Source organism: Neltuma alba, unplaced genomic scaffold (assembly GCF_004799145.2).
Source record: "Neltuma alba isolate B1F8T4 unplaced genomic scaffold, ASM479914v2 tig00010855_pilon, whole genome shotgun sequence".
Lineage (NCBI taxonomy): Eukaryota > Viridiplantae > Streptophyta > Magnoliopsida > Fabales > Fabaceae > Neltuma > Neltuma alba.
The window spans coordinates 416,330-427,043 of record NW_021635649.1 but is presented as its reverse complement, the minus strand read 5'-3'; the positions used below and the strand labels follow the sequence as shown (position 1 = coordinate 427,043).

Sequence of the window (10,714 nt, the reverse complement as noted above, 5' to 3'; positions counted from 1 at the left end):
GTGGCCTGGAATGGGTTATATGACAGGTAGACGCGCAGAGGAATGGTGAAAATACATAGTACGATGGTAAATTTGGTAATTCTGATTGTGTGCGAGAAAAAGCAATATAATGTTGTGAAAATACTAATTCTTGTTGTCAATTGTCAAATTGCTGATGTAAACGTACGTTGTGTCATACTTGAATGATGTGCAGCAGCAGAGGATAAATGGCTAGCAGTAGTAGGAAACAAGTATTTTGCATCTTTCATGTTAGAGGGCACTTTGTAAAGACCTCAGAAGGAAATTCATTTATGAAGGGGGCATCATTACTGGAAGATTGATTAGAGAAGGGATGACATATGAAGAACTACAATGCATGGTAGCTCATGATGTGTGGCCAGGGACTCGTGAATATAAAATGAAGTACACAGTTAGCTTTGACCGGGATACATTCTTGGATCTTGTTGACGATATTGGTGTTGGACAAGTAATTGAGTACAACAATAGTAGTGGCCATGTTTATGTTTGTGAGAATGAGAAAGACTTCACACAAGTGTCACAGCTGGACAGTGTACAAGAGTAAGTTGTTCTCAACTGGTTTTATTAAGATTGTGTGTAGGATAAGAAAGAATATGTCCAATTTTGATAAATTGAACTGTAATACTGAATAGCTGTATTGTTTATGCAGGTTAGATGATTTGGTTGGCCCTTGTGGAATGTCAGTATGTGCAATGGAATTGGATCTAGACACAGACAACATAAACATATCTTCCGTACAAGATGTGCCAACACTGATAGGAAGTGTAGGTATGGAAACGTTGCCAACCCCAATAGCGGTGATGAATTCATCAAAGTGGGCAGATTTGTTGATGTCAAGAGGGCAAACCTTTGTTAGTGCTGAACATTTTAGAGAGGCATTATATAAGTATAGCCTTGCACACAAGTTTGGTTACCGGTACGTAAAGAATGATAGGCATAAGATGATTGTGAAGTGCTGTGTAGAGGGTTGTCCCTGGGAAATTTCAGCATATGGTGTAGGTGAGAATAATGGATTCCTAGTTGTGAGAAGATTTAACTATGAACACTTGCATTATGCACAAGACAACTTAGTTGTCCCTCAGAGAAAGAGGTGCAAACTTGCTTCAGCAGTCATAATAGATGAGTTGATTTCTTGCATGCACAAAGCTCCAAATGACATTAGACGGGATTTGGAAAGAGAGTATGGGTTGAGGCTCAACTACCAACAAGCATATAGGGCGAAAGAGAAAGCATTGGAAAAAATTCATGGTTGTCCGCAGGAGTCTTATATGCTAATCCTTGGATATGTGAAAGGCTGAAGGAAAGTGATCCAGAAACGGTAGCAAAGTGGGTTGCATCATCAGATAATAGATTTCAAGCTGTATTTATTGCATACGGTTGCTGTGTAGAAGGGTTTTTGAAAGGTGGCAGACCTGTATTATATGTGGATGGATGCCACTTGAGTGGTCCGTACAAAGGAACGTTATTGGAGCACAAGCGTATGACGCGGATAATGAATTATTCCCACTTGCATATGCGATTGTTGGAGGTGAGACGCTTGATGACTGGGCATGGTTTCTTGGTAACATAAAGGATATACGGGCTCATTAGAAGTGACAATAGTATCGGATAGACACAACTCAATAAAAGGTGCAGTGCAAGCCGTGTTTGGAGGAGATCGACATGCTTTTTGCTACCGTCATGTGAAGGAGAATTACAGTGCTGAGTTGAAGAAAACCAGGGGAAAGAGGAGGACCAGCGGACAGACAAAGGAAGTTGCACTAAAATTACTTGATTCTATTGCATACGCAAGACTTGATAGAGACTTTGATTGCAGTATGGAAAAGCTAATGGCATTTTGTCCAGAATTAGGACAATGGCTTCAAACAAATGGAGACATTGACCGTTGGGCACAAAGCAAATTTCCTTACAAGAGGTGGGACAATATCACAACAAAATAGCCGAATCCTTTAATGCTTGGCTTGTTGTGAGAGGAAGCACAACATAGCTGTCTTGATACATGAGCACAGGGAAAAATTGGCAAACAAGATGTACCACAGCAAAGAAGCCATGACGAATTGGAGCAATGGTGTGGGACCTAAGATAGAGGAAAAGTTGATGGATCATGTGGCCAGATCAGAAAGAATGGATGTGCAAAATTATGGAATGAACAATTTTAGGGTCAGATGGGGAAACCTAGATGTGCGGGTAAATCTTGTTACGTGAATGTACCTGCAAAGGTTGGCAAATGTCAGGACTACCTTGCCCACATGCGTGTGCTGCAATCAAGAAGGTATATGGTAATATATATGCATATGTCGAGGATTGCTTTTTACTCTCAGCCCAAAAGAAAATTTATGGCAGACTCATGATTCCAGTTGAGACCCATGACATCCCTAGGCCAGATTCCCTTCGATATGAAGATTACTCGTCCACCATCTTCCTACAACCACCATTGACAACTCGGCGTGCTGGAAGACCCAGAGGTAGGAGGATTGAATCACAATTCCAGCAGAAGAAAGCGTATCATTGCTCAGGATGTGGTGAAGCTGGTCACACTAGAAAGATTTGCACTAACCCGAACCCTGGGTGACTTTGTTGCTGAAAATGGTCTTTTATTTTTTTGTTCAACACACAGCTACTTTTGCACATAAATGAGCCCCACTATGTAGTTGTTGAGTTGTTGGGGAAGTAGCTATGACAACCATTTTGATTTTTGGTGGTGGGTTCGATTATATTTGTATAGTGGTGTCAATAGTTGAAAAATTTCATGACAGTAGGTGACTATAGCTGTCGCAGGATTGTTAGGCTGTAATCTGTCCACATGCGAATGGACTATTTTTAGTTGTAAATATTTGTATGTATGTTGCAAATTGTGTAATGTCACTTGCAAACGGAGATTCCCCTGCCTGTCCACTAACGGACAGCTTCTTCGGGTGAAGGTCATCGTATGTAAATGGACTGATTACAGTTGTGAATATAAATATGTATGTTGCCAATTGTCTAATGTCACTTGCAAATGGTATAAGAAACCATACTTGGACAGCTTCTCCAGGTGAATCAGTCCGCATGCAAATGGACTATTTTTAGTTGTAAATATTTGTATGTATGTTGCAAATTGTGTAATCTCACTTGCAAACGGAGATTCCCCTGCCTGTCCACTGACGGACAGCTTCTTCGGGTGAAGGTCGTCATATGTAAATGGACTGATTACAGTTGTGAATATAATATGTATGTTGCCAATTGTCTAATGTCACTTGCAAATGGTATAAGAAACCATACTTGGACAGCTTCTCCAGGTGAATCAGTCCGCATGCAAATGGACTATTTTTAGTTGTAAATATTTGTATGTATGTTGCAAATTGTGTAATCTCACTTGCAAACGGAGATTCCCCTGCCTGTCCACTGACGGACAGCTTCTTCGGGTGAAGGTCGTCATATGTAAATGGACTGATTACAGTTGTGAATATATATATGTATGTTGCCAATTGTCGAATGTCACTTGCAAATGGTATAAGAAACCATACTTGGACAGCTTCTCCAGGTGAATCAGTCCGCATGCAAATGGACTATTTTTAGTTGTAAATATATGTATGTATGTGGCAAATTGTCAATCTCATTTGCAAATGGGCCCTTGCACAGCTGTTCACCCACGGACACCTCCTTCAGTACGAGTAGGTCAGATGCAAATGGATTATTTATAGTTGTGAAAATATGCATGTATGGTGCGAATTGTCTAGTCCCACGTGTAAATGGGCTGTCCCACACTTAAGGAAGACGCATGCATCAGGTGAATCAGTCCACATGTGAAGCCAAGTATGTGTCTTGCAAATTAGCTAGTCCCCTTGCCAATATGAACGGACGGATTCCACGTGTGAATATAGGTATGTATTTTATAAATAGGCTAGTTCCCCTTGCAAATGCGCTCTCCCGCACTTGTTCCCTCACGGACACATGCTTCAGCTGGACCAGTCGACATGTGAACGGACTGATTCCACGTGTGAATATAGGTATGTGTTTAGCAAATTGCCTAGTTCCCCTTGCAAATGCGCACCCTGTTCAGGTCAAGGACGGCACATGTAAATGGACTGATTACAGTTGTGAATATATGTATCGGAGTAGCAAATTCCCTAGTTCCTCATGGAAATGGACACCTTATTCAGGTGAAGGAGGGCACTTGCATATTTAAGAGGACACGTTGTTCAGCAGATGAACGACACTTGTGAATGCTCTAATTTCTGTTGTTAACTTATTTGTCTCTCTTGCAAATTGTCTAATCGTTCGTGCAAAGGTCTAATCCCTGATGTAGGTTGTTCAGTTGGAAATGGACGAACATTTGGTGTTAATTCCTGTTTTTTTGGTGCAAATTCCCTAATTTGTGTTGTTAACCGTACATCTAATGAAAGTAAACAAGTAGTGATAATATGAATCCATCAAAACAGTCTTCATTAACATCGTTTGTATGCACAACATTTTAGTCCGCATACAGTGTTCACAACAACAATTACAGTGCTTATCAGCAAAAACTACAAGGTAGGAATTTGATCAGTCATCGCTTTCTCTTGCGTTGTCTGTTAATGTGGTCAAGGTGTTTGGTAACAGCATCTGACTTGATGTTTCTTTGATGCGTCACGAGCCACCACAATAGCTCACACCGTATAGATGTGTATTGATCCTATGGGACAACAACAACTGTTCTCAGTAAGTTGACACAAATGCATGATGTCATTAATATATAATTCAACACCTACTGCTGTATAATAAGGCATGGTGAATAGAACTCCATCCTTCTCTTGTGGGTTGGGCCACTCTCTTAGATATGTGATGACATGAACCCCACAATCATCACTGAAAAAATGAACACATCACTATGCTGCCTTATGTATGTCGATTATAATTTATGACAAATAACTTTCAGTGAACAAAAGACTCACGTATTGTCTTGAACATGAACCGTGGGATACAAGATGTCATTGTTTGAATCTGGGTTGGCCAACCCCTCCAGCTCAGGCTTCACTGTCCTTAGGATTTCAATGAAGTGTGCCCTCTACACAATTACAGATGATTATCACACAGGGGATACTATGGTTGTCCAACACAAAAGTAGCAGAATAATTACACCACTTACAAAAGTTTGCGCCATCATTTGCTGCCCCTTTAATGCTGGATCAGACTTATTCTTCTTCTTTTGGTGCTTCATTGTATCCTCACCACCACGCAGAGAGTCCAGCACATAAAACTTTAGTGTGCTCGGTTCAAACACAAAGCAAAACCAATGCAGTGCAAACACAACAGGTGCAAATATGTATTCACATTCAGCCAAATTGTATCCCACGTGTTGGGGAAGTAGTTCTTTCAGGTGTTTGTCCACTTGCCATGCTGTGTGTTGCTGCACCATCCTTGCCTATCACAACAGCAAATTGCACAGCAATGCAAATTGTCAGTGAAGAAACTGTATCGATAACTTTATTGCACAATTTAAAGCATTGATCCATTAACAGGGGATAGCACTAACCGTGAAATCTGCATCAAATATGTGTCTTTTAACCGCAGAGGCACTCTCATGTTGGTCAGCGTTCAAGGTGTGGGCAATCAGAGTCATGATCTGTAGAATAAAGGAGCAGGAAAATTAAATTAAAATTGTGGCACATTCCATATATGGCCACTTTGATGTAACTTGAATAGGTGCACGTACCCTGTTGCTTATCCACCTTCTGGGACCCAGTGCTTGTAGGTCTGATCGTGTTGCCAAATGCCCAAACATATCTACCATGACCCTACAACAAATATGAAAGTGAAAATAAGTAGTCAGTGTTGCATAGTAGTATTATTCACAGGCTGTCTTTTCCATAATAACTGACTATACTTACTCTTGAGCCTCATCTGGTTGACACCACTCAGTACACACAGTATAAAATGCATCCCTCTCACTCATTTTCACCTTTCTGCCATAAGTAGACATGTAAGGAGATTTAACTGCTGGGACTTTACGTCTACTTGACCTCCTTGTGGGTAGCTGCACTGCTTTGCCCACCATTTTCCCTTCTTCCGTTTGAGCTGCCTGTTCATCTTCAGTATCCTTATCTGCAGCTTCATCTTCTCTCACATTGTCGTTCTCGTCTTCATCTTCCTCTTCTTCTTCTTCTTCTTCTTCTTGCTGTTCATCATCATGCAATTTGTCACCACTTTCATGTGTTTCTCCGCTCTCTACAGTCATAACTTCATCATGTTGTGGCCGCTCATTTTCATCCTCCTCAGTGTGGTGTTCTTTTCCTTCTTCTTCATTGCCTCCCCGGTTAAGAAGTTTATTTTCCAGCTTAACTAATTCATCACAAACTAAGTTTTGAATCTTGGTCATCTCATTGTTCAATGTGGTGTTGAAATTGAGCCAAAACTCCTTAATGTCCTGCACATTGTAAATGTATGTCATCAAACAGATATTAAGTCTCACCAACAGACATTATCACATTGGTATTACTCACCGGATGATGGAAACTTGTACTGCTCCCCGGTTGTGTTGACTCATTCACTTCAGCAGCGGGTGGACTGTAGAAAATGCCATGTCGACTCTCCTTTTCCGCATCAATTCTCCTCTTCACAGCCTTATCATCCCAATGTGTGACGGCGTCTTTGTCTTTTGGTTCACCTCCCTGTAGAGGGAACCTTTGCAGGAAGTGCAACTGCAGAGAAAGAAAAAATATGACTCAAAACTCAAATTACATAATACATCAACAGTTTAATGTTCAAAGCATATCCAACAGGCCATATTTTGTAAGGAAATATGCAAGTACCAATAAAAAGTAGATGCACCCTCCGACGACTCTGGCACTCTCGGTCTGTCCTTCCTTACTGCTCCTATTGTACCGTTTAATTTCCTCACTGAGCTCGTCAAGCACAAAGGAAGCCCAGTCAAATTTTTTCCAGTTATTTTCTGTGCAGGCCATTACTTTTAGCACCTTGTCACTCACACTTGCACTTCCCGTGGGACAAAGAAGAGTGCCCACTGTGAAAAGAACAAAATAGAATTCAAAGTTTCCATCTTCTTCATCACTCTTTATCTTCTCCGCAATTTGAGAATATGTCAGTGGAGTATAGTCCTTCTTCAGCTCATTTACTTCATCCTTGAAGCCATCCAACTTCACTTTGGAGCCCTTATCTGGTAACCCAAGAACCCTCCTAACATCTGTACACGTGACCTTCTTTGTCTTCCCCCTTATGGTAATTTGTTTACTTGGGGGGTCATATGCATGAATCAACTCCAGACATAAATCTCTGGGCAACTTATTCAAAGTAATACCAAGAAGATGACCAAACCCCATTTCTTCTACCTTGCGCTTTAAATTTTCTTTGCCATTTATAAACTTTGCCACTTCCTTGAATTTTGTGGGGGAGCACCGAGTAGAAAATGGGGACACATATTTCTCCTTCTTCTTCTTCTCCTCTATCAGCTGTTCCTCCTTCTTCCTGTACGGCTCCCTGTTAGCATCACTCATCTCCCTCCAAATTGCTGAAGCTGCATCTGTGATTGCTCCCATATTTCCATGCATCTCCTGCTTCTTTTGCTCCCAATATTCTCCCTTGAATACTTTCCAGCCGGTAACTTGTGCGTCCTTTTTTCCCATCTTCTTCCTGTATCCAATAATCACAAAGTCATTAGTTAGTACATTAAACAGCAACATTCATACCATCCAAACATTTCTTGTAACATAAACCCGGAAATTATATACACACTAATTATTATTGTTAAATCCTTAACTTGTCATACGACAGGACATCAAATTGTTACATGCAGGTTAACTGGATAATGACACCATTCTTCGTGTAAATTAGCTAACATTCATTGTCAGGCCACAAAATATCAGATTCCAACTAACATTAAATTATGCAACAGAGGTGGTTAATTAACTACTTTTTCATGTCAATTCCCTAACTTTCACACTCCAACACAGATCAAACAATTACACCGGCGAACAGTCAAAATTCTGCCAATTGCTCATGTCAATTGCCTAATTTTCCCTGTGAGGCCGCTGCAAACCACATTCCCACAAACATGCAATTATGCAGCAGAGGTGGTTAATTAACTAATTTTCGAGGTAAATTTCCTAACTTTCTCAGTCCACCACGCATCAAACAGTTACACATAAGCTAAGTGGAAATCCAGCTCACTCATGGTGTCTATTGCCTAATTTTCCCTGTCAGTCAACTGCACACCAATTTCCCACAAACTTTGTGGGTAATTTACTGATTCTCCATGTAAATTTCCTAACTTGACAGATTCAACAAAAATATGAAACCGTCAGACAGGAGCTGCGCGGATAATCCCCTAAATCCTCTTGTCAATTGACTAATTCCTCCTGTGAGGCCCGCTACGGATCACATGCCAACAAACATGAAATTTTGAATTGAGTTTTGTTACTTTACTGATTTTTCATGTAAATTCCCTAACTTCCAGAGTCCACCACACATCAACCACTTAAACAGAAGCTAAGTGCAAATTCACCTAATTGCTCGTCTCAATCACCTAATTTTCCCTGTGAGGCCTCTGCAAACCACATTCCCACAAACATGCAATTATGCAGCAGAGGTGGTTAATTAACTAATTTTCGAGGTAAATTTCCTAACTTTCTCAGTCCACCACGCATCAAACAGTTACACATAAGCTAAGTGGAAATCCAGCTCACTCGTGGTGTCAATTGCCTAATTTTCCCTGTCAGTCAACTGCACACCAATTTCCCACAAACTTTGTGGGTAATTTACTGATTCTCCATGTAAATTTCCTAACTTGACAGATTCAACAAAAATATGAAACCGTCAGACAGGAGCTGCGCGGATAATCCCCTAAATCCTCGTGTCAATTGACTAATTCCTCCTGTGAGGCCCGCTACGGATCACATGCCAACAAACATGAAATTTTGAATTGCCAGTTGTTACTTTACTGATTTTTCATGTAAATTCCCTAACTTCCAGAGTCCACCACACATCAACCACTTAAACAGAAGCTAAGTGCAAATTCACCTAATTGCTCGTCTCAATCACCTAATTTTCCCTGTGAGGCCGCTGCAAACCACATTCCCACAAACATGCAATTATGCAGCAGAGGTGGTTAATTAACTAATTTTCGAGGTAAATTTCCTAACTTTCTCAGTCCACCACGCATCAAACAGTTACACATAAGCTAAGTGGAAATCCAGCTCACTCGTGGTGTCAATTGCCTAATTTTCCCTGTCAGGCAACTGCACACCAATTTCCCACAAACTTTCTGGGTAATTTACTGATTCTCCATGTAAATTTCCTAACTTGACAGATTCCCGGAAACATGAAAACTGTTTGACATAAGCTAACTGGATAAACCCCTAATTCCTCGTGTCAATTTCCTAATTTTCCTTGCGAGGCCACTACAAATCAGATTCCAACAAACATAGCTGGTAATTTACTGATTCTTCGTGTAAATTGCCTAAGTTGACAGATATATGCACACATGAGGTTGTCACATGCAACTGGTTAGTCAACTAATTCTTCACGTCAATTGACTAACTCCCATTGTTAGCCCACAAAATCTCACATTCCAACGATCAACGGGATAAACCAAACAAAACAAACTCATTTGCCTAATCCATACGACAACATTTGCCCCTCCCAATTCTTTTCCTTATTCCTGCAAAATGCCTACAAACACTATAGCAATGCAGTTAACTACCAACACTAATTTTTCCCTAAATAATTAATAACTTTCTTATTTAGCCCCCACACAAACTCTTCATGCTACACTCACAAGCGTTCGCTCACTAAATCAGGAGCATTTGCTAAAGGGCAGTCAGGGAAATGGCCGAACACTATGTGACACATTGGTAATCATTCCTGGGTTAGAACCTAAATGTCATTACCAAACACACCCACCTTTCAGTGGGTCATTCCTCCTTAACCTACCATGAAAACAAAATGCAAGAAATCTACTGCATTTAACGGGGACCGCGAAGCTTACCAAATGGAAATCAGTGACTTCTTCTCGCCCTGCTTCTTCCTTCTTTGTCGATAGCCTTGCAAGTTTCCTCCTTTGTCGGCCTCTTCTTATTCTCCTTCCGCTTCTAGTGATTACCACGAACCCGCAGATTGAAGCTGATAGAATTTTTGGGGGCCACGTCGAACACTTTTCGCAGATTGCGAGAGGCAGGAATCTTCCCACAGAGGTAGCACGTTCGCAGTCGGGAGAGGGCAGATTTTTCGTAGAGTGGTAGCACGTTCGCAGACCGAGAGACGCAGCAGTTTTCCCAGAGTGGTTGCACGTTCGCAGAGCGGGAGAGGGAACACTTTTCGCACACGGGTTACGTTCGCATATAGAGAGAGAGCGGGAGGACTTTTGACCGTCGCTTTTTCGCCTTATTTTCAAATTTCAGCGGAAGTAAAATGAGGGGCAGTGGCGTCATTTCGCTTGTGGAATTAATATCAGATTGGCCCCTTGGTCCTGCAGTGAGATTTCAGAATGTTTTGGGGGCTCTTTGAAATTTTTTGTCTTCTGCGGTCCTACAGTGAAATTTTCCCTAGAATGATTCCACAAGAAAATCACCGATATGCTTAGAAATGTTTAATTAATTTAATATACTATACACCCTCCATCGTAAGTGTAAATCATTTTTAACTAAAATGTGTGTCTAGAAAGTGAATACTTTTTTTAGTTCTGTTTATTAGAGTATATCATTATATTTTTTTCAGAGGAATG

The 10,714-nt window shown here is 40.9% G+C and overlaps 1 protein-coding gene across 1 annotated transcript; it reads right to left on the bottom strand.

Annotated features, from left to right (window-relative positions):
• Positions 1-4,546: 4,546 nt before the first annotated feature.
• LOC114759487 (uncharacterized) lies at positions 4,547-9,843 on the bottom strand. The gene is made up of 11 exons (XM_028948664.1): positions 9,770-9,843; positions 7,360-7,626; positions 6,789-7,269; positions 6,480-6,677; positions 5,868-6,403; positions 5,693-5,774; positions 5,513-5,602; positions 5,126-5,401; positions 4,932-5,044; positions 4,749-4,845; positions 4,547-4,672 (listed from the first exon to the last, which is right to left on the bottom strand). Exons 1-11 carry the CDS (start codon positions 9,841-9,843, stop codon positions 4,547-4,549), a joined length of 2,340 nt encoding a protein of 779 aa, XP_028804497.1.
• Positions 9,844-10,714: the final 871 nt, after the last annotated feature.